The sequence below is a fragment of the Pteropus medius genome, unplaced genomic scaffold (assembly GCF_902729225.1).
Source record: "Pteropus medius unplaced genomic scaffold, Ma_sr-lr_union100, whole genome shotgun sequence".
Classification (NCBI taxonomy): Eukaryota; Metazoa; Chordata; class Mammalia; order Chiroptera; family Pteropodidae; genus Pteropus; species Pteropus medius.
In genome coordinates, this window is record NW_024342647.1 from 6,148,105 (window position 1) to 6,172,773 (window position 24,669).

At 45.4% G+C, this 24,669-nt stretch overlaps 1 protein-coding gene across 7 annotated transcripts in view; it reads left to right on the forward strand.

Annotated features, from left to right (window-relative positions):
- The first annotated feature begins 5,678 nt into the window (after positions 1 to 5,678).
- Positions 5,679 to 24,669, forward strand: part of WHRN (whirlin) — a 79,505-nt gene continuing 60,514 nt past the window's right edge. For all 7 annotated transcript variants that reach the window (XM_039866802.1, XM_039866804.1, XM_039866806.1 and 4 more), the window contains exon 1: positions 5,679 to 7,066. In XM_039866802.1, coding sequence (XP_039722736.1) covers positions 6,449 to 7,066 — 618 coding nt within the window. In that variant the 5' untranslated portion in view covers positions 5,679 to 6,448. The remainder of the gene's footprint in view (positions 7,067 to 24,669) is intronic.

The window sequence follows — 24,669 nt, forward strand, 5'->3', positions numbered from 1 at the left end:
TCAGCCATAGAGCAAGGGACAGAATTCTAAATCTGAATTTGGCCAAAACCCCCAGAAAATTGTTCATGTCTCTCCCCTTGTCCTTGTCTTCCCCTCCTCTCCTCCTCCTCTGCCATAAAAACAAAAACAACTCTTTGAGCCAGGAAGGCCTGCAGATCACTGCCTCCAAGACCCATCATTGTAAAAATGGGATGACTGAGGCACGAGATAAAGGGCTTGGTCAGCAGTATACAGATGGTCCTGGGCACAGCATTCTTTTTCAGAATCCCCTGAAGACCGAAATTAAAAACAAAAACAAAACAAAACAAACAAAAGGCTTTCTTGAGGATCAGTGAAGAAATGAAGCAATTAACCAGAAATTCTGGCACCTCGCTATTAAAAAAAAAGTTTTACAGGGTCTATAGACATAAGCAAAGCTAAGGAGTTATTTTCTCAAAGCAGTTCTTACAGCAGACCAGGGCAGCCCTGGTCCCAGGCAAGGTACTATGTGCTTTGCATGCATTACCTTCATTAGCTTTCCAGCCATTCCATTTCATTGCCCTTTTTATTGCTTTTTTTTTTTAATGAACGAAGAAACTGAGGCTCAGAGAGGTAACTTGATTTAACTGAGTCGATCTGCAGCACTGATCACTTCGCTGTGATGCCCAGAGGAGTGGCGAGTGAGGTCTGGGAAGCCGTGCCTGGCACCCTCTTGTCAGAGCTCACGATGCTCCTGTCCAGTCACCCATGAGCACATTTGGTACACACAACACAACAGCTCCTGACTGTCAGTTACAGGAGATGGGAACCGTGGTGGTCTTGTTCCTGCCGAATCCCCCAAAACAGTGCTTGGCAGAACGAAGGAGGAGCTAAGTAAAGTCTGAATGACGAATGATCGAAGGAGAGTGAATGCATGAATGGATGTCCCAGTTAACCATGCTGATGTGTGCCTGGCAAAGATGTTTTCCTGGGGGCTTCTCTAATCTGAACCAAGCTGATGTGGGGAGTGAGTGTCCCAGTGCAACCAATAAATAATCCCCTGATTAAAGAAGCTCTTCCAGACTTCATAGCAATCGGATTATAGCACAGTAGGCCTGATAAGGTCACTTCCACTGTTCTGCCTCTTTCCAGCCCACAAATTGGCTTCCTGCTATTTATTATTGCAATTGTTTTAGTTCGCTATTTCTCCCACAGCTATGGGAGAGATGTCAGCTTCAATCCCATCTGTCTTAAAACAAGATGCAATGAGTGTGTGTGCAGTGGGTCTAGCCTGGTGGGTTGTTAACAGTACAGACTTTGGGAAACGACCTCATAGCGCAGACATTCAGCTTCCTCATCTGTAAAGTAAAGGTAGTAGTAATGTCTATTTCTTCAGGACTGTTGTGAGAATCAAAAGAATGGATGCCTATAAAGTGCTTAGCTGTCTGCAAGTACTCAGTATATTTTCCTTTTTGCTACTAATGAGAGTCTGGTATGACACCACTGGCTCCCACTGGGATGGTGGACAAGGCAGTAACCTTCTCTGGCCCTTGATTGTCCTATCTGTAACACAGAATCGGGGAGGGAGGGAACTAAGGATTCATTCAACAAATAAGTAATGAACACACACTAGGTGCTCATCCTGAGGCTGAAAACCAGGCACAGAGAAAAGGGCCTGTTCTTGAGGGCCTCCCACGTGGGGAGGGCTTTAACCAAGGTGGGTGCCAAGCATTGTGGGAGCATCTGGTATGTGCCAGGCAGAGGGATGAGCACTTCGCATACACAATCTCGATCAATATTTGTAATAATGCTGACAATGCCACTGTCCCCATTTCATAGGTAAGGGCTCTCCGGTGCAAAAGCCCTCCATGACTTGCTCAAGGTTATATAGGCAGAGAATATCAGAGATGGAATTTGAACCTGGAGATCAACTCTATGCTCGAACCGTCCTCCAGCACGAACATCACACGATTCTCTGTGACCAGAGACAGACTCTGGAGATTACACCAAGACCAAGATAAATACCTGTATTTCTCCTCTTTTCCCGATGTTTTTGTGCTTTCTCTTTTTCTCACCTCTCTCTTATTGCCCTGCACTTCCATCAACATTGTCTGCATTATCTACCAGTCAGAGAGGCAAATGTTTCCATTTTCTCTGCTGATACCATGCCCACTGACACTGTAACGAAGAGACAAGCTGTGGTCCTGGAGCACAAGTGATAAGTCCAGTTGCTAATCTCCTTTCTCTAGGGACCTCGACACCCTACATCAGATAGCGTTGAATCCTCTCCTTCTTAAATCCCTGCTCATTGTACCCACTATAAAATGTCAGCTTACCACCCAGGGATCATTAGTGGGCAGCGACTCTTTAAGCTCAGACATTCCCAGCCCAACTTTCAAGAGAACGTGGTCTTCATACCATTCCTATCTAGAATCTTTGAACTAAACATTTGGCTGGGTAAGAACTCTGGAGCCAGGCTGCCTGGGTTCAAATCCCAACTCTTCTATTAACTACCTCTGTAAACTTAGACATATGTCCCTATGTCTCATTTTCTTGGCTGTTTTTACCAGGATGATGATGATGATGGTGGTAGTGGTGGTGTCTCTGTTTACAGAGGAGTTGGGAGGATTGAATGAGTTAAGATACAAACGTTTAAAACAGTATCTGGCACTCAGTAAACATTAACTATGCTCTTCTATATGTCCCATAGGAAATGCAGCTCAAATTAAATTAATCTCTATTGGCTTCTAAGGATATATTCCAGTAGATAAGAGAGAAGGGGAGAAGCTCCAAATGACTATGAAATAGAGAAAGGCTTTTTAAGATTGTCATAAAAAATAGAAGAAAATAAAGAACAACTTTATCATACCCTATGAGTAGCAGTGTGCCTTCATTCACTGCACAGGACGTGGCGCTTACAGCTACCTCTGGGGAGACAGGGGAGTTTAGAAACTCCATTTTACAGATGAGAAGGGGAGTTTAGAAACTCCATTTTACATTTGCCTTGGGTCACTCACTTAGCAAAGGGACATTCTGAGAGTGGAATAAGGGTTTTCTGCTTGATATCCAGAGTACAACTTGATATGTTGTATCGGTTAAAACAAACGCAATAATCAAACTACCACCAAAAATGCAGCTCAACACAGAGCACTTCTGAGTTGAGTAAAATTCATTCTTCCCTGTCTTTTCAACTGCTCTAATGTGTTCAAGGTTTTCCAGGAGCAAACGAGAAGGGCATTGATTTGCCAAAGCTGGACAAATAATGAACTATTGAAAGCGGCTTTGGTAAAGACAGCAAAGGGAAGCCTGCAGCACACACGAGAGAATAATATTTTCCTTCTGAAGAGGGCAGTATGCAACCGAGGCCAGGTCCGCTCATGGACTCAGGTTTTCCTTCTAGGTCTTGAAGGCCAGACAGAGGCAGTGCAGCCCTCTGGAGCCCAGGCATCTTGGATTTCCAAGAGCTTACTTCCGAACGACAAGCACATCTTCAGACATGAAATAGGATTCTCGAGGTTTGAGCACAGTTACACGCTGCGTCTCACCGAGGGGACACACTGCAAACTGATACGAAGGTGGTTATGCAAGATGGATGGAAGAAACCCCAACGAGTTATTTTTCCATGCTCTTGTACTTGTCTGCCCTCCCAAATCAGCCTCTATGAAATTAAATAGCATCCTATGATGGTTTCTGATGTTTGCAGAAGAAAGTGTTTCTTTTTCTGCTAAGACCTGGTGCAAGGTAGTTTCTGCAAACATCTTGTGCACAGAAATAAAATGCTGGGAATGGGGATCTTAGCTCCTGAGATGCATTTATCAAGCCAATCACAGTAATTATAATTAGAACACAAACTAAGTGAAAGCTAAGCATGAAATACATTTGCAGTAAACCTGAACTGCATACAATTAAGCCTTGCCGGGTGGCATTTTGAGATATGCCATTAATATATTTTGGGGGTGGAGAAGATTGCTTTTTTTCTTACATATCTTTGGCATCGAAGGCTTCAACAGCAGTTGAGAAGTATACACATTATTAACCACTAAACTTAAAGCTGTAAGACAGATGTAGCTTAATTGGCTATTTAAGATACCCTGTTCATTGGGCATTAACTTAATCTAGGTCTGTTTTAGGGAAGTAAAGAAGAGAACTGAGGATTTGGGGGGATAATAATATACCTTCGATTCCTAGCCTCAGCTTTGGAAATGCACTAAGCCAACAGTGTTGAAAATCCTTCATGGTTCCCCATCATGTAAAAAGGAAAGTCTTTTCCTCTTAGGCGCCTTCATTCAGATGTCACCTCTTTGATTAATAAAGTCTTTATCATTTTCTCCTCTCCTAAACCTGGGCTCTCTCAGCTATTAATGCAATCATTATAGTGGTTTTTAACTTTATTTATATGGTCTTTTCTACAAGACTGTGACCACCTTGAGGTCAGAGATTTTATCTTTATAACTGGGATTTCCAGCACCCAGCACATAATCCAGCACAGAATAGGTGGTTGGAAAATGTTGAATAAAGAGTGATCAAATAAGTAAATGAATGAATGAATGAATGAATGCTGCAGCCTTCCAGGTCCAGCTCAAAGCTACTTTTTCCAGTGATAACGCATCTCTCCCTCACCCAGATAGAAGTCAGATGGTTCTGCAATGGCAATTACAGAATGTTTTCAGGGAAAATATAGCTTTCTATAGAAAATAGCTTAGGAGAGGCAATTCGGGTTGGAGCGCATGTGTGTGAGTGTGTGTGTGTGGTGTGTGGGGAACACTACTGGCTCCTTAGAAAACCACCTTTGAATAAAAGCAGATGCTTTCACTTAGATTGTATTTAAGGGAGTGGGATGGGAGGTGAGAGGCTCTGTGCCATGCCTTGGAGTATCTTCCCATTTTGTCTTGGATGGAAAGGCATAGAATATCTTTCCTCAACCCATTTTATATATATTTAAATTTTTTTGAGATAATTGTAGATTCACATGCAGTTGTAAAAAATAATACATAAACATTCCATGTACCCTTCACCCAGTTTCCCTCGATGTTGACAAGATCACAACTGAACATTGACGTTGATACAATCCACCCCCTTTATTCAGATTTCACTAGATTTATGTGCACACATATTTGTGTGTGTGTGTGTGTGTGTGTGTGCGTGCGTGTTCGCGCGCGTGTATTTGCACATTTTATTTTTCCGAAAACGGCTTTCTCACCTACTGGAGACTGAGCAGGGGTCCAGTCTGATCTATCACTGCACAGGAGTTGGCTCCCGCAGGCACCAGTATATGCTTGTATATATCTCTTGAACACAGTAGGTGCCGAACGGTCGTCCACATAAATACTTGAATTTGCATGTCAGTGCGTGCCAGAGGGGAGAGCAACGTTTTAAGGTAGAAAACTGAGCCTGAAGCGTTCAATATTTTAGAGGCAAAAAGTTGACTATTTCCCACTACAGTCGTGAATTAGCTAACTGGCTAATTGCTCCGAAGCGATCTGATGCACACGCTTCGATCGCGGAAGAGCACAGTTTTTGAGGCTTGCCTTCGATTTGCAAGGGGCTCGCAGTGCCCCCAGAGGTCCTCCCACCCCTACCCCCACTTTCACCCCTTTCTTCCCTGGGGCTGAACTGTTTCACCCCGTCTCCAGGCAACCGCCAGGCGCTAGGCGGGACGTCATTTCCTGAAGAGCCCGTGGGGGAAAGGGGCGGGGAGGGGGAGGGGCAAGGGGGTGGGGCCGAGGCCGGGCTGGTGACCGCGACGGCGTCGGAACTCGCTGGAAGATCGGCCTCGGGCGGCTCAACAGTTCGCAAAGTCCGGGCTCGAGTCCACGCGGCTCTTGTCTGCGCCCGGGCGGTGCAGGGGCGCGGGGATCCCCGGGCTGCTGCATCCTGGGGCTGCCCCGGACATGCCCCGCACCCCCTGCCGGACGGCCGCGCGGCTCCACCGGCTTCAATTCGGCGGAGTCTGGGATTAGAGCACCCCGGACCCTAATTTATGACTTTGGGGTCCCCCAGCCCAAGTGGAACGGGCGGCCTGGCTGGGGGAGCCCCGGGCATGGTGTGACGGGGCGTTCAGCTTTGCTGCGCCCCGGACTCCAGCCACCCGTCGTCTCTGTGCCCTGCAGAATGTAGCTGCTGTCTCTGCGTTCACTCCAGACTCCAGCCGCAGTCTCCGCGACCTCCGAGCTCCAGCCGCCAACTCCTTGTCACCCGGGATCCCGTCGCCGTCTCCACCTCGCGCGGACTCCAGCCGCCGTCTCTGCGTCCCGCAGACTCTAATTTCTCGACTCTCTCTCCTCTGTCTTTGCGTGCCCGGGACCCTAGCAGCGGTCTCCGCGATCTCCCCAAGATTCAGACGCTGTTTCCGCGCCCCTGGATCCTCCCCCAAACCCAGATTCCAGCGGCGAAATCTGCGCTCTCCAGGATCCAGCTGTCGCGCCGGTGCCGGCGAGTGCAGCAGCTGCTCCACCGCGTGCCGCGAGTCCGCCCGGGCCTCGGCGAGGAGATGAACGCGCAGCTGGACGGCCTGTCGGTGAGCTCGTCCTCCACCGGCTCGCTGGGCTCGGCGGCCGGGGCGAGCGGCGGAGGGGGCGCGGGGCTGCGATTGCTGTCTGCCAATGTGCGCCAGCTGCACCAGGCACTGACTGCGCTGCTGAGCGAGGCGGAGCGGGAGCAGTTCACGCACTGCCTGAACGCGTACCACGCGCGCCGCAACGTCTTCGACCTGGTGAGCACTCTGCGCGTGCTGCTGGACAGCCCGGTCAAGCGGCGCCTGCTGCCCATGCTGCGTCTGGTCATCCCGCGCTCGGACCAGCTCCTCTTCGACCAGTACACGGCCGAGGGCCTCTATCTACCCGCCACCGCCCCCTACAGGCAACCCGCTTGGGGCGGCCCCGACGGCGCGGGGCCGGGGGAGGTGCGCCTGGTGAGCCTGCGTCGCGCCAAGGCCCACGAGGGCTTGGGCTTCAGTATCCGCGGGGGCTCGGAGCATGGCGTGGGCATCTATGTGTCGCTGGTGGAGCCAGGCTCTCTGGCTGAAAAGGAAGGGCTGCGAGTTGGGGACCAGATTCTGCGTGTCAACGACAAATCCCTGTCCCGGGTGACCCACGCTGAGGCCGTCAAGGTATGGTCCTGGTTTGGGGATGAGTTCAAGGCAGAGTGGCGCAGTTACACATGGTGGTAGTAGCTCCATGCTGTGTGTCCTTAGGCAATCACTTGACCTTTCTGGGCTCCATGTTTCTTAAAACTGTTTTTTTATTAAAAAAGAAACATCTGGTTTATTGGACAAACAGATCCCAGACACTGAGAATATGATGGGCAAAGCAGACGCGGACCCTGCCTTCGTTGGGCATAAAAGCTAGTAGTGGATGAGAGACAGACATCAAATATTCGGGCAAAGGTATGATCACAAAGTGTGAAAGGGGTTGTGGATTCTTATGAACATTAAAAGAGATAAGGTCTCCGCTTAGTATATGGTTGGTAATCAGTGGGTGTCCTCTGCTTCTACTGTTGTTATTCTCGTTTTGTAGGCTTTTGACCCTGAAAGGAAGTTTTATTAGCTCCAAGTGGTCCAAGGAGGGTGTTCTGGTGATCAACAGAGCTCTGGCCTGACCTGCAGTTTATGGACCAGAATGTATGTCCCAGGATAAGTCACTTGTCCTCTCTGACCCTCCAGTTCTGCGCTTGGGATATGGAGCAACAGGACTAGTTAAGTGTCCCTAACCTTGTTGGAAGTGAGGCCCCTGCTTGAATGTCAAAAGCAAATCCTCCACTCCCTTGAGAGGAGTTGTTCTTTTTATGTCTGTTAATTGAGAAAAATAACCTTATGACAACAAGCTCCTAAGAATTTAACTGTGCTGTTTAAAGGAATGTGTGTGTTTGCTAATCATATGCCTAGGGCTATTGGAAACCAGTTGGAATATGAGATGGATAATTTCGGTCTATGTGTGGATTCAAAGATGCCTTGCAGGCGTTCACACATACATACGCACACACACATGCCACCTTTGCATGCAAGAAGGAGTTTTGAAGAAAACAAACAGTGGCACACTTTGCTTCTGCAGACAAAATGCTTCTTTTGGAGGTTTGGGCTGGCCTGTGACCCAGCTTCTCACAACCCCATTCCTTAACCCTGCCTCCGGTCCTCCTCAGTACAGGTGTCTTGAATGCCAGCTGAGGGCCTGCTGGCTGCTGGCAAACGCTTAGACAGCAGAGATCCAGGGCTGCTTCCTATGTGCTAGTCAGTGACCTGTGGCCAGGTGCGTCTGGAGCCCACTTCCTGACTATTCTCCTGGGACATGACTGTCTCATCTATGACCTTGACGTCCCTTATTTGCTTCTCAACCCATGTGTGCCTCAGGGAGGTCCCTGGGGATTTTGGAAACTTATTTGCTGCTTCCAGAAAAAGGCCGATTGGTTTACATTGTTGGAGGCTGGGAGGGGGCTGTTGCAGTGGACAAAACTCCTTGTGGGTTTCACGTCCCCATCCTCCTTTCTGTCTCCCCCCATCCCACATCAATCTTTTCCCTTTAATGATGTTCCATATATTTATAAAGAAATAATTCATTAGCCTTTAGCCCTAAAAGGTCTGGAATTCCCAGATGCTAAATTTATACTCGAAAGCTACTTGATCCAAATGGTCATTTATAAATGTAGATTCACTTTTAGTGGCCATTTAAAAAGACTTGGGTAACTTAATCATCACGATTGATAGATTTTGGGAAGGCCTCAGGTAACCTGGACATTAAGGACACGCGCTTTCCTTTCAAATCGCACCCCAGACTCAGCCGTGCCTGTAAGGCTGGAGCCGCGTGGCTGAGAGTTTCAGCTTGGCCCTCCCTCATTTTGTCAAGGATGCTCTGCACCTTCTGTCTACACCTCCCTGAACTACACTGAGGTACTGTTACTCTGTAACTCACAGCAGCACTAGGCCTTATTTAGCTCGTATATTTACTCTTATCGGTTCCAGGGTAAAACCCAGACTCTCCCACGGCATGAGTTTTGAAGCCCCAGAACTAATCCTTGCCAAAGGGAGAGGTTGGTTAATAGGAGCAGAACTGTCCTTGGATGTGTGGGAGCCTGTATGAGCTGAGCAGCCCCCTTTGTCCCTGTCACTTATCCTCTGGAGGTGTCTGCTAAGGCATATTGAGGTCATTCCTCAGGGGTGCCTTTCTTCTGGCTAATGCCAGACACATAACCTGCCTGAATGCACCCCTTTGGACCCTTCAGAAGCAACAGGCAAAATGAGTGCTTTGTGTCACCTTAACTCCAGTGAGAGAGGGAGACAGACTTTCCGTGGGTGGAATTTAAAACGGAGGAGGCGGAATCTGTTTCCGTGGCCTCCACTAGCACCTCAGGGTTGCAGGATGGGCAGGCCGTCTCAGGGACAATGTAGAAGAACACCTGGAGCTGTTGACACATTTCCCCGAAATTAAGGGTATTCAGTGCCTTAACTGAAAGCCAAAAGAGGCCCGGCTTCTCTACTACGTACAGACTGCCCTTAACCCGAATTTCCACTCCCAGCCCTTTTTTATAAGCTACAGTGCTCTAGGGCACTACGTCGAGGGTTTTATGGTGAAGGTACATTCCTATTAGCTAAAGTTCCTATTAACTAAAGTTCAGACTTTATTCAAATGTCACCACTTCTGCTTATATCCTTTTTCTTTTGCAAGGCACCACATTGTACTTAGTAGCAGATGTGTTTTCTTCTTCTTCAGTTTTATTTTCTTTATTTATAGTCGTCCTTCTATATCCATGGGGGATTGGCTCTAAGATGCCCTGCAGATACCAAATTCCCAGGGTGCTCAAGTCCCTTAGTTGGCCCTTCTTTAAAAAATCTTTTTTTAAATTTAAGTGTAGTTGGTATGCAATACTATATTAATTATATTAGTTGCCGGTGTACAATATAGCGATTCAACATTTTTATCCCTTACCATGTGATCATACCACTAATTCTAGTGATGGTTTGTCACCATGCAAACTTACCACGGTATTACCGACTATATCTCCCTCCCCCTTTTTCACCCATCCCCTCCCCCTTTCTGGTAACCATCCCTTCGGTCTGTGTTTCTATTACCTGTGGATAGAGAGGGCTGACTGTGTTTGTTTGTTTATTTTGCTTCCTCCCCCAGCTTTATTGAGGTATACCTGAAAAATAAAAGTTGTATATATTTAAGGTGTACACGTGATGATTTGATATACCTATACATTGTTAAATGGTTACCATAATGAAGCTAATTAACCTATCCACCACCTAGATACGTAAAAAAACATAATTATTTTATTTTTGTGTTAAGAACACTTAAGATGTACCCTCTTCGCAACTTTCCAAGTATATAATACAGAATTTTTAACTATTTTGTCACCATGCTGTGCATTAGAACTTACTTCATCTTATAGTTGAAAGTTTGTACCTTTTGACTAACATCTCCCCACTTCCCGCACTCCTTGTCCCCTGCAACCACCATTCTATTCTCTACTTCTGTGGTTTCAACTTTTTTAGATTCCACATATAAGCGAGATCTTATCTTTATGTGTCTGGCTTATTGGAGGACTTAGTATAATGTCCTCCAGGTTCATTCATGGTGTCACAAATGGCAGGTTTTCCTTTTTTATGGCTGAATAATATTTCTCTGTGTGCGTGTGTGTGTGTGTGTGTGTGTGTGCATGCGCGTGCATGCGTGTATGCATATATACCACACTTACTTTCTCCATTCATCTGTCAATAGGTTGTTTTCATGTTTTCGCTATTAAGGAGATGTTTTCAATAAAATCTATTTTCCTTCTGCAGGTAAAAAGAGGGGGAAAAGATCCTCTGAGCTTTTCAAAGGAGAGATTAATTGTGTGTGTAATAAAAAGAAATTTAAATTTAGGAATCAAGTTACTTAAGAGTTTATGAGTTAGAAAGAGTCATCTCCTCCCAGTGAACAGAGGGGATTGAACATAGAAAGTGTTTTCCACTTCTCTCTGACAAGTCAAGCGTTCATTGTTACCCAGAGCAGTTCAGTGAGGATTTTATCCACTGTCCACTGGGGCTCCCATCCCTCCCTTGAAGCCTGTTTGCTAAATCAGCAGTGACAGGTCCAGATAAGGCAAGCCAGTTACTATTTGCAATTATGTTGAAACATTTGATTTTTGAAAACTCTATCTTGAATGAACAGGAGCCAAACTAATAATAATAAAAAAGGAGACCTTTCAAAGTTTTTCAGCCAAAAGTGCTTGATAAATTGGCCAAGGAGTCCACAGACCAGAGATGTTGCATTGGGCTCTGCCACACGCTTGCTGTGTGACTTTGGGCCAGTCACTGACCCTCTCTGTGTTCTGGGGTGGATGGGCAAGGGGCTGCCCAATGCCCTTTCCAGCTCAGTCTATGATTCGCTCGGCAAGTGCTCCACAGAATGCATTTAGAATGTCTAATGCGATGTTTTCTTATTCTTTTGAAATTGCTTTCATTTACAACATAGTGAAGAAAGTTGGCTAAAGATTAGGAGATGAGAATCTTGGCACTTTGTGTAGCCTCCTACTAAATTAGGAAATTGATGGGTTACACACTGTACTGATGAGAACTTGACTGCTCTCCCTCGACCCAAGAACACCAACCCTGGTGCCATTCCAGAGTAAATGAGAAAATGACAATAAGATTGTGGCATGCACAGCACTACCCTGTGAGCACTCAAAATCAAATTCATTTAACCCGCCTGTTTCTCTGATTCTGCAGGTAGTGGGGAGTAGAACGCGGGGTATCCAGCTGCTGCTGGGATGTGTGTATGTATCTGTGTGTTTCATCTTGATAAAAATTAAACGGTTTCATTATAGTCTCCACATCCCCCTGGGTACATCCAAGGAGCATATTAGAATTTGAAATGTTCCAGAAGTTAAAAATAGTGGCTGGTACTTTCACTTAATTAGGGTTATCAGACCCTCCCTTCCTTTGCATAATAGCTCAGGAAGAATCCAACCATATGAATATAAAACATTGTATTTGGTCCAGCGTGTTCTAAATGACACATTTGTCATTTTTCTATTGTACTTGGCTAGCTGAGGCCATTACAAATTTTTACCACTTCCAACTTTGTATCTGAAATGCAGCTTCTCCCCCTGGTGTCATTCCTGTATTCCAATTTGGAAACGATGGCCAGTGTGTTCATGGGTATGCACAGACTTTCCTCTGCTCTGCACTCCTTCTTGGGTCCTGTGGATCTTGTCAACAGCGGCAGGGTGAAAGCTCACTATTAATAAACCCTTTTTTGAATAGGTGTTGTGCGCTGGACCCAGAGTGTGATGCAGTACCTTGAGAGGGTCCATTTCTTTAATTTAGTCTCGTCTATTTGGCTCAAGCTGATCCTCAAGGTTTTAGAAAATGACAGTGCCTCTGTAAAAATGCTTTCAACTGGTTATTTGTTATTCAAGTCAAAGAAGCACTTTGTCGGGAGGAAGAGAATGCCTTTATTTTTTAAGAATTGATATTCTTATAGTAGAAGATTCCTGCCTCCTGACTTTAAGCTGAGCATGAAAGAAATTTAGAATCACTCCGGCACTAGCTTCTAGTTGTTCCGTTACCCCCGCCCTATTTCTGACAAACCCAGTGTTGTTTATTACCTGCCACGGAGTCATCATTTGGATGGAGCTGCAGAGATAAGTATGATCCTTTAACTCCCAACCAACTGGATTGTGCGTGTGCGTATGCATTGTTGTTTCCCACCTCTGCCTACTTCAGCCACACGGCACACGTAGCCTCTCACAGGCCTATCTGTCTGTGCCCACAGTACATGTTAGTCTACTCCAAGTCATAATCCCCACTCTGCCCTGCAGAGGGCTTTGCACTGAAGCAGCCATCCATGGGGGATTAGGCTCCAACTGGCTTTCCAGCAAGGATCTTTGATGACCTGGAAGTCCACTGCTCAGGGACCCCAGACTAGAGCCTGGCAAAGACCAGAGACTCTGATTAGAAGGAATGGCCTTAAAATGGCTGGAGGTGGCTGAAAGCTGAAATACAAATTTTTCAAAACCAACCCTTTTTCTTCCTTATCTTTAAACCCCCCAAGCAAGAAGCTGATGTTAACACTGAGCTCTCTCCGACTTCTAATTGTGCTCCAGGGTGGGGCAGCCTTTTAGATTCCTGTGCTGCATTCCATTTTACTTCTACAGGAAAGAGTGCAAGGAGCAGGAATCAGACTGTTTATAGTGCACCCCGGGCGCCAGCTGCAGGAGGCAGCACCATGAGGCCAGTGAACTTTGCTTTACTGGAACTCATTTGGGAAGAGAGGAGGCTGACGTTAGTGCGTGCCTACTATGTGCCAGGTGCTTCCTCTCTCCTAGGGGAGGCAGGGAAGTGAGGAGGGTCATGCTCAAGGAGGTAAAATTGACTAGCCCAAGTTCACTACTGGGATTAGAAACTAGGCAGCCCTTCTGCCTTACTTCCCTGTGGGAACCCAGCCCTAGGGTTTTGTAGCCGGCCTCCTGGAAGGCAATGCCAACCCCTTGCTGGAAGGCAGTCAGATGGCACATTTTGTGCTTGATATTTTGGGGCCTTTTAAGAACCATCCAAAGGCTTCATTTTACTAGGTAGGGAGTCTGATGCCCACACATCAAGGGCGAGTGGCATGTGTTAGCCCGGCCTGTCGTCATGTATAACCATTTTGTACATACGTGCTCTGAGCAGCACTTACCACTGTAAGGCCTGAGGTTGGTACTTGGAAGTCAGAGATGAACGGGACATGCCCCTGCCCTCGGAGAGCCGTAGGGGGACATGGAGCCACTCGGAGAAGTCACCCAGTGTTTTAAGTGCTGTGACATTTGCATATCTTCACAGTCCTGCCTCCCTCTTCAAGGCAGCACCCCTCACCCCCACCCTACCCTTCCATCCCCTTACCCTGATCCAACTTTCTTCAGTACACTTGTCTAAAGGATGTTTCCCTATGTCTATTGTCTGCCTTTCTTGCTACAGGTAAGCTCCGAGAACTGCAATTTTACCTGCATTGCTCACTCACATACCCCAGCACCTCCACAGTGCTGGTCACATAATAGGTGCTTTAATAACTAAATAAATATTTGCCGTAATGAAATGACCTCTCGATGCAGTGCTGGTGAGTTCAGGATGCCTTGGTTCCTGAGTGTGATATCTGAAGAAAGTCCGTGGGTTGCAACGTAGTGGGTGCTGGATAGGAAACTGAGGAAAGCCATAGGCTCTAGTATATGCTTTACCGTGAAGCTGGCCATGTGGCTGTGGGTACATCACGTGGCATTTCTGAATCTCGGTCCTTGGAACTGTGAAATAGGCATAGCGACCTTCCACCTTTCTCCTTCCTGGGATGGCTGTGGGGATCAAATGACTTAATAGGTATAAAAAATTTGGTAGATAGGATACCCTCTACCATTGCGACTGACCCTTGAACAAGGCTGGTCTGAACTGTGCCGGTCCACTTATACATAGATTTTTTTCATTTGACTTATGCAGTTCAAACCCGCCTTGGTCAAGGGTCAACTGGAGGTTGGGAATCCTAGTACGTAGAGGGCTGACTTTAGTTATACTTGGATTTTCAGCTGCACAGGCGTTGGCACCCCTAACCCCCGCATTGTTTAAGGGTCAACTGTTTTAGTGAAAAGCCTTTAAAAAAATGTGGTCTGTGCCCAAGTGGGCAACAGCTTTTCTCATCCTCTGCAGCCCAGCTCCACCCTATGAGACCCCTTTGGTTATTTCATTTGTCACTTTGCTCTTAATTTTAAAGCCACATTTCTAAAGGTAGGTTATTTACCAAGCCTGACTGTGCCTGTGATTTCAAAATATAAATATTTATTCTTTCTGAAGCAATCAGTGAACCAATTTTGGGTGAAGTATGTTTTCTGGCTTTTTGTTTTTTAAAAGCAACAATAACACTGTTCAGATTTTAAGAAGCCCTAACGTGTCAGGTGAAGGCCAAGTTCCTGCTAATCATTTGTATGTTTAAAAGCTGCTTGTTCTCTATTGAGAATGCATAAATGGGTTTATTTTTTCTTCTTTTCCAGTCCCAGCCCCCTTGCCTCCTTACCCCTTTAAGAATTTGTATTCCTTCTGCTAAATTGGCTGTGGTTTTGCTTCAGCTGGCAGCCAGTTTCGTAGTTATGTTTCTTCTCTACCTGAGTTTTTGTAATATCAGCATCCTCTCAACTTTGAATGCAAATCAAATATATCAGCCTCCATAAGCAAGTCCCAAGATGTCTTCTTTACCAAATTCTGAAGCTGCAGGCTATAGGGAGGAACATAGTGCAGTGACATCAAAAGGAGTGTTTCCAGATACCTGGGTGTTGGGACCTTAGAAGCAGTGGTTCACATGTGCAGCTTGCCTGAAAATTAACAAGGCCCCAGGCAAATCTTAACCAGGTCTGGGAAGCACTGCCTTCCTTCAGGATCCGCTTCCCTTTCCCCATTTATCCACATAGACTTGACCAGAGAAGCAGACCCACTCTGTCCTTATCCTTAGCTGTTCTGGAATAGGATCCCAGATGTGCAAGGTCAGCTGATATATTGGAAAGTCTAGGAAAGGGAGGTCTGTACCCAAGAGGTTAGAGAGATGGCTTTTAGAGATGGACTTGTGTTCATCTGACAGTGTACTTGGCTGTGACCTTGAGCGGCTCTTTTGCCTCTCTGTGACTCAGACTCCCCTTGAACCTGCCTCATAGTCCTCACTAACAGTCCTTGTTGCCATTGAACATTGAAAGTTTGAAAAATATGGCTGTGGAGGTCCTGCCGCAAGCATTGTAATGAAAAATGTTATCGACTGCATTCGCTCGGCTTTGAAAATCTTCTGTTGTGCCTGCTTAGTTGGAAAAAAAAAAAAAGTGCCATTGGAGGAAAATACGGGGACTCAGGGCCCTCCTGATCAGTCATAGCAGTTTGAATTGCAGAGTCATTTACGAAATGTAGTTGATGTTCCCACGTTGTTTATTTAAAAATGTCTCCTCTCTGGATTTTCACATCTGCATGTCCATGTCACAGCAGTATGCAAGCTCAGGGGTGGGATGGAATTGTGTGTCCCCACCACCCTTTAAAAATGTGGGGAGGCAGGACAGATTCATGGTCCAGAGGCCGGTGTGTGACAGCGTTATCCAGGTAGGCTGCATCCCCAACCTTGTTTTCCAGCGTCCTTCCCTGATGGGCTCCCCAGGGGGCCTGATGAGGAGGGGGAGGGGGAAGCTATTTCCAGAACCTATTAGAGCAATTAATGCAGGTGGAAGTGGTGATTTGAGAACATGGGCATCTGCACTTTAAAAAAGCCCTGTAATTTATTTGAACCACATTTGAAGCGAGGCTTCATTAAGAAGTTTCTGATTAAGAAAAGAAGAGTGGTCCAGCCTTCAGAAATCACCCTCCCATGTAAAAGTCTTGGGGACAGGGGAGGTTCTTCTAGCCCCAGATGGAAGGTGTGGTGTCTTTTTTGTGTCTGGATTCAGCGCGACCTTTTTCCTTTTCTCCATCTCTCTCTTTTTGCCTCCCTCCTCTTTCTCCTTGGGGCCCCAAACCTTTCCCGGATTTCTCCCAACTCTCCTGAATCCTCTCCCGCTTTTGAGAGTCTTTCCAAACCTGAGATTGTAAGTGTATTGGAAAGGTCAAGATGCTCAGATGGCCCTCAAATTCCTTCCTCACTGCGCCTGAGTAGTATCTTCACCCACCTTCTAGCCCTTATTGTCCGTGAATAGGATCTGTGCCTCTTTTTAGTGTCTTTATTTATTTATTCTTATTTCTATATTCAACTCTTCTCCAGTATTGAGAACGATCTTTATTTGTACTGGATCCTGGTTCAGTGCTGACCCTCTGGCGACACCTCTCCTCTCACCTTCCGGTCGTGCTCATGTCCCACATTAGTAACCTTAACCTGCTCCTCTTCACGGTCTCCCGTTGGGGATGTGGCGAGGTTAGACCCTCCAGGCTTGATCTCTCCCCAGCACTTCACACCACCACTCACCTGCCTCCCCACCCCACGCCTTAATTTCCCCCTAGATAGCATTGCCTGTCTCCTCACTGTTTCTCTGTCTCTCCTCCTGCTCGTCTGCCCACCAGTCCTTTCAGCATCCTGGAGGCAGGGCTAACCTTCTAAATTTGTATCTGATCAAACCATGCCCTGCTTATTAGTGCCTTGCACTGGACCTGGAGGCCTGCAAGGCAGAGGCTGAGCCCCTTAACCTGTCCTTTGGGCTGCTCATAATCTATCTGATCCCCGTTTAGCTACACACTGGCCTTATCTGTCCACACTTGGCCAGACAAACAATACACTGTCCTGCGGAACAAAGCTTTATTTTTCTCCACCTGTAGATACCTTCAGCCCCAGTCCTTCAGCCCCAGTGGGCCGGGCCCCAAAGTATCCTGTTAGCAGACCTGCCCTCATACCCACAGATGGGGACAGCTGGAAAACTTTTCTTCTTCCCCTCAGTTCCCTCAGTGTGGAGGCCTGCTTCAACTGTCATGACACAGATAATATAGGTCCTCGTGTTTCCTTGGGTTACTCCTTGGTCAGTAATAACCTGTGCATTGAGCCAGACACCGTTTGCAGTCCTCTGTGTAAACTCATTTAAACCTCTTGACAGCCCTATCAGATTGGAGGTAGGTACCACTTTTATCACTGCATTTTGCAAACTTGAAAAGAGTTTGTCACTTGCCTGTTGTCACAGAAATGGAAAGCAGCAGAGGTTTTGTTGACTTGAGGGAATGTGGTCATCACTCCAACACCGGAGAGAGGGGACATCCCACGATGCTAGAGCCTGGGCCCTGAAGCCAGACACTCTGGGTTTGAAGCCCTGATCTGCCACTTTGTACCTGTGGAAACTTTAACAAATTTCTTAACCCCTCCGGTTCTGAGATTTCTCTTCAATAAAATTGTAAGGAAAATAGTGGTCAAATGACAGGCAAGTTACTTTTAATTTCTTCATCTCTAAAATAGGAATACTAATGACCATATAGAGAATGTGTCAAAGCACTGGATGCTTCTATTAACCTGAACATTTAATGATTACCACTGTGTTGGGGTCTGTTTTCCTCCTGGACGATGCTCTACCTGGTTTAAAATCCATAACACACAAGATGCTTACAAGCTTATGATACTGAGCACACTAATAAATATGGCCACCAGGGAGGGTCTTTGTGCCACCAGGATCTCTGCTAGGGCTTCTTGTGAATCCCCCCACTGACTCTTTACCACAGCCTGTGAGGAGGGGAAGCTGAGCATCAGGAGGGGCCAGTGACCAGCCACCAGCACACAGGTGAGAGGTTGCAGGACCGGGATTCGAACCCAGGTCTTCCTGCCTCCAAAGCTCATTGCCTCTGCTCTCGGCTGCTTCTCATTGAGAATTTGGGTGTGCACCCCAGTCCAGTGCTGGCCAGAACCGGGGTTCTATAAATATCTTTCCTGATTTTTGTCCTCATGGAAACGGCTTTGCAGGCATTTGACTAGAAGAGCCACGAGGAACCAGTTAACCCAGGCCACGGCCACCCTGCCCCTTCCCGCGCAAGCTCAATGCATCTTATTGACTAGACTTTAGGGCAGAGGCGGCACTGGGCACTCTTTGCCTCTTTTTTTTGCTTCTCTCATCTCTTTCATCATGCCCTGACCTTTGTCAGGATTTTATTTTGTACATTCCCTAAATAGATAACTGTGACCTCAACTCAACCCCCATTAGGCTAAACCCATAGCTTATGAAATCATCTCATTGAATGGTGGAGTCTGAATCTGTCTACACTGTCTGTCGTGTGGGCAGGATGAAGACAGGGTCTCCTGGGCCTTGGGTAAAAGGCTGCTGGTCATCAACCCCATTATAGACTGGACAAATAAAGGCCCATATTGTCTGTGTTATAAGAAACATGAGGAGTAGAGGAGTCAGCTTGGACTTTTAAAATGTGTGCTTGTGTTTTAATTACCTAAGACACCTAAGTTCAATTTAGAAAACTTAGAAACCTCAGAAAAACACAAAGGAAACAAAAATCATCGATAATTTCTTCCACCCAGAAATGATCACTACTGGCAATTTGATTCCTGTCTTTCTAGTCCCCCGTGTACCTATAAGTGTGAATTCATAGTGGGAATTTTCTACAAAACTGCCATTCTGAATGTAGTTACGAAGTTTGCTTCTTTCATCAAATAGTGTATTGTGACTATTTCTCCACCTTGCTAAATGTTTTTAGAATGTGATTTTTAATGATTGCGTATTATATCATAGCAAAGAGGTACGTGATTTCTTTAACAAATTTCTCCTTGTTGGACAGTTTGGCTTTTTAATATTATCCATATTGCTACTTTACACATCCTTCACATTAATCGCTAAGCACATTTCTAGTCATTCCTTGGGTTCTCTTTCTACAGGTGGCATTGGCTCAGGGGATGGATGGGATTTTAAGGCTTTGATAGCTGTTGCCAAATGGTTCTTGGGGAGTTTGTTTTTTCACAGTCCCTCCTACCAACATTAGCAGTGTATGAGATGCCTCATTTTTTTCCTCAGCCTTGCCAACACTGGATATTATATTTCTTTTCCACTTTTGCCAATCTGATAGACTAAAAAGTATCTTATTTTAATTTGCATGACTTAAGTAGTGAAGTTGAACTCCTTTGCATGTTTATTGTTCGTATAGCTTTATGTACTAAATGTAATGTATAAAATACATAACATATATAATATTGTACATTATATACATCATTATATACATGTATAATGTCTATCATATCTATCACATATTTATTTATTTTCGGTGTATAACTTATCAATGTCTTACACCTATTTAATCACAGGAGTTTTGCATTTCCATGTCATCAAATCTGTCAGTCATTTTCTTTGTCATGTCTGCTGAGTAGTTGTTAGGAGATGCTTGATTCATCCACGCTGAATTCTGACTGTTCAGTCTGAGGGTAAGTTAAATTGGAAGCCTCTTCCCTTGTTAACTGAGAATGCACAAGAGATGACAAGGGACAGGAATGTAAAGAGTTGGCAAAGAGAAACGAACACCCCAACCATGTAGCCACCCGTGGACTGAGAAAATGATATTGATACGAATAGATTTTCCTGATGGATGGTTGTGCTGTAGGCATTGATTCTAGGCAACAAAACACTCTATTGCAAAGCCATTGAGGTTTATCTCGAATGATTATATTTATGACTCCCAGAATCTTGTTAGTTTTTCCCTAAAGAAAAAAAGAAAAGAATAAAGAGATGAAATTTAAAAGAACATTCGTAAAGGCATTTACTTAAATTATGAGAGACTGAAAGCCAGGCTTAGTGGATAATTGAAGAATTGCATTAAAAAGGAATCAATATCTGGAATCTGCTCTGTCCTCATCTGGTGAGTTATTTTGCAAGGGATGGTGACCGTCTTGCAAATTTCTCATACCATTATCCCCAAGGACAACGTTATTTCCCTCTCTTTGATCCTTCTGTGGTTTTCCTTTTAGCATAGCCTTAACTCACCAAGACATTTAGGAGCAAAGATACTGGAGAGCAGGAGCTTCAAAATGTCAGGTCCCTGTTTCAGCCTCTGGGATCCTGGCATTGCCAGCAGTGGAGCAAATGTTTCTTTCTGTATCTTCACACTGAGCCTTTGGAGAAGGTCAAACTCATAAAGAAAAGAGAGTGGAGGGAACAAACAGTTGATTTTTTAAAAATCTACTTTGTAAGGCCCAAATTAAACGCAAATTTAAACAGCATTAAAGAAAACTGAAAAGGAGAAAAGAAGACACCGATATTTCCCGCCCCGGCCATCTCCCCTGGCTTTTGTCCCCGTGCATGCACGTTTCCTCAGTGGTTTAATCATCTGCTTCTGCTGGTCTTTGCTTTGTACTTATGCTGTTGTGTTGTTTCATGATCCTTCTGTTGAGCTGCCTTTCAGATGAGGGGTCTTGGATGGGCTCACACAGCTGCCGTGCAGTCCAATTGATTGTCCCCAGGGAGCAGCAGCTTAAGGAGGTGGGGTGTCTAGAAAGAGCCAGAGCACATGGGCTACTTCGTGGCACAGCTTTACCCCAGATCCTGGCCCCCTGTTGGGCACACAGATGTCAGGGGCTTCACAATGAAGCCACCATGCTATGTCACTACCTGCTATGTCAACATTCCAGAAGAATAGAGACTAACAAATTTGGGACGTTTGTTTAAGAGAAAGTTTAGAAATGACATGTGTTCTTAGACCAAAGTCAACAGCAGCTCCTGGAGAGTGGAGGGTGAGAGATAGGATAAGAAAGCAGAGTTGTTACCCAAGTGCTGGTGGAAAGTATCTCTGCCTCAAACTGCTTGTACAAGGTATCTAATCTTTGAGACTTTAGCATCCATTTATCCACTTGACAGTTGTTTTATTGAGCATTTCTTTTGTGATTGATGTGATTTAACATCCTCTTTAAACTCTACATATCCTATTTACCTATTGTTTATATGTTTATAATTAGTATTCCTTCCCACCTCAAAAATAATTGAGTGACTTAACCTGAAAAGCAAATCATGAAAAAAGGCGGAGAGATCGAAAATCATTTTGGAGAAACAGAGAGAGAGAAAGGGAAAGAGAGACAGAGAATGTGTATGTATGTGTGTTGCCTTTAATATGAATAGTATTTTATATTTAAATGGAATTGTGAGCTTCCTAGCAACCAAGACAGAAAGGGAAATTAATACATTATTAGATTCTACAAAAGAACTTATTGCCACTTCAAGAGAGGTGTTATTCCTCATCGGTGTTCATTTTCAAGAGGAAGGCAGTCAATTTCATGGCAGAAGGCAATTTCCATTGCATTTCTTCATTGTTTCTCATTTTATGTGGAATCACCCACAATCTGCCTTTCATATTGATTGATACATCTGTGACCAAACCAGAAGTTTTCTGCCTTCTCTATCTGTTGAGAAAGATGTGAATAAAACAATCACTTGTATAGGTATGTTGAGATATGTTCTTTCAGGGACAGAGAGCAGCATGGCCAGATAACTTGGAGCACTTGATATTATAAGAAAGGCCTGGCGACAGGGGCAGGAAACGAGGCTGGCCAAGCAGCAGGGCCAGCTGCACAGGCCTGAGATGCACTGCGGAGGAGTTTGCATTTTCCATCAGAAGCAGTGGAAGAGTTTGGGGCAAGGAAGGGACAGGGTCTGCTTGCATTTTAAAAGGATGTGCTGACTGCCTTGCAGAGACTGATTTTAGAGGCTGTGAGAGGAGGCTGGGAAGCCGTTGCAGTTAGTGGTCCCTGTAAGAGGTAATTAACACAGTTAAGAACATGATGCAGAGGGAAGGAGCTCTGAAGACAGAGAGCTAATTAGGGCTTTACTTTCTCATGACATTAAAATATGCCACTGGGGCAGAGAGCCCACATCACCAATTCCTTTCTTCCCTCGAAATGGAGCTGAATGGTGGTGGTGGTGGCGGTGGGGGGCGGGGGTGTCTTTCCAGCTCATGTAAGCGCTCCTGGCACCAGCTAAGGATTCAGGACTTCAGGGTCTCTCACTTGTTCACAGCCTGTAAATCCCACATCCCCTCTTTAGACGCTCTCCTTGTCTATCTCGTGAGCCCAAGACATAGGGTTGGCTTTGTGTTATCTGAACCCCTTTGAACTGCTGGTGAAAGAGGCACAAGTTTGGAGAGTCCAGGATTCAAATCTAAGCCCCGCCTCTTATCATCCTCTCTGTGACCTTGCATAAGACACTGTGCCACCTAGAGTCTCTTTTCTCATCTGTGCGTTGGGAGGAGCCAACCAAGTGGTCATCACTATATGTTGCTGTTATCGATAATATTAACTACCATTTGCTGAGTGCCTACTATGCACCAAGCCCAGTGCAAGATACTTTGTGTACATTATCTAGTGCAGGCCTCATTTTGTCTACATGACAGTCCCTAAGGGTAGGCATTAATTGCCTCATTTAACAGGTGAGAAAGCTGAGACCCAGAGGGCTCAAGGAGCTTGTCTAAAGTCTCATAGCTAGGAAGAGGTGGAACTTTTTTTAGGCATGGCTTTCTAGTGAGTATACCTTCCACTGAAAAACTCACAGGGGTTCCTCACCTTAAGACTCCTTTTTATCTTGGTGCTTTGCAATACTTTAGTCCCCACATGAAGTTGGAAGACAGGGCCAAGATTTGCCTAAACTAGAAGATTTCTGGAGCCTGTGGAACAAAGCACGAAGGAGGGCACATCCCTGCACCAGAGTGACTCTGCTTTGGGACAAGATCCTTGGAAAGTCCCCTGGGTAGTCAGACCTATAGGCCCAGATGTCATAGCGCTGCCTCGTGTAGGCGGTGGTTGTCGAAATTACAACAGGGAGGGACATGGTTGTGTGAGAGAAAATACTGCCCACTGCCTCCGTGGTTCCACCTTTCTCTGATCTAGAGAATTAGAGGCAAGTGTGCTCCAAGATGCACATAAAAGCATGTTGCTACGGCATCGTCTGTGCTGGCAATAAAACGAGAAGCAACCTGAATGTCCCGCAGTAGGGGCGTGGGAATTAAGTGGTACTGCATCTCTCTCTGCCAGGAAATACTATCTAATGCGGAAAGAAATGTGCTTAATGTCATTGAACTGGTGAGGAAACGTCCTCAAAATACATTTTTATAGTTGAAAAAAATGTCAGTGAAAATGTTAAGCATGAGTCAGTTTATGGAAACAAAATAGACAACAATAGTTTCGTATATGTACATCCACATGTTTATAAAACGAACAGAACGAGTCGGAAGGACAGACACCAAAATGTAGCAGTGGTTACCATGGATGATGGGTTGGGACTTCCACTCTTGAGTTCTCTATAATAATAATTCCTAACCCTTGTAGCTCTTACCTATGTTCCAGGCCCTAAACACTTTATGTATATTAACTAATTTAATCCTCACAACCGCCCTATGAGATAATACCACTATTATCCTGTCTTATGCCTGGGAAACGGGCACAGAATGGTTAAGTAATTTGCCCAGGTTGCTGTTGGCAGGTGGCAGAGCTGAGATGGGAACCCCTGCAGCCTGGCTCCCGGGCTGTAGCTCTTAATCGCTCCCTCTTCTGCTTCTCTCTCCAAATTCCATGTGAGTCTGAGGTGCGTATGCTCACACAGTGTGGGGAAGCATGGCGTGGTGACCCAGGGCTACCTAAGCCCTAGTCTAGTGCACTGCTCTTTCTGCAGCCCATTTGAACAGATTCCTGGGGGCTGCCTGGCTTATAGAAAGCTCAGTAAATATCTTGTTGAATGAATGAATGAATGAATGAATGAATGGGTGGGTAAAGGAGTGGATGAGAAGGAACAGGGAGAGGTTATAACGATAGAACATGCAATGTGCCTCAAGGAACTTGTAGTCTTAGAGACAAGATGTGTGAATTTGATTCAGTAGCTGTGGTCTGCATGGCAACAAATTCATAGAAGTGTGCTGGGTGCTCTTGGAGAAGGAGAGTCCGTTACAATCTAGAAAGGCTTCCTGGAGGTGGTGGGAGAAGGGCTAAATATCAGAGGTGGGACAGATATGAAGAAGTGTGGATTAAAGAAAGAAGGATGTTTATGAAGATGAGGAAAGTTGGGAGAGAGAATTTAGAATTGCCCATTTATTTGCGTCCATAAGATTTAGAGGTCTAGAGAGTTTCTAGGGCTGTGCTTAGGAGAAGGAGCTGGCAGACTCAAGAAAGGAATTCATATGCATTTATGTGCCAGGTACTATACAGTTTATCTTAACTATCTTTATAGCAGTTTCATTTTTTTAATTTAATTTTTCAATTATAGCTGACATACAACATTATATTAGTTTCAGGTGTACAACATAGTGAT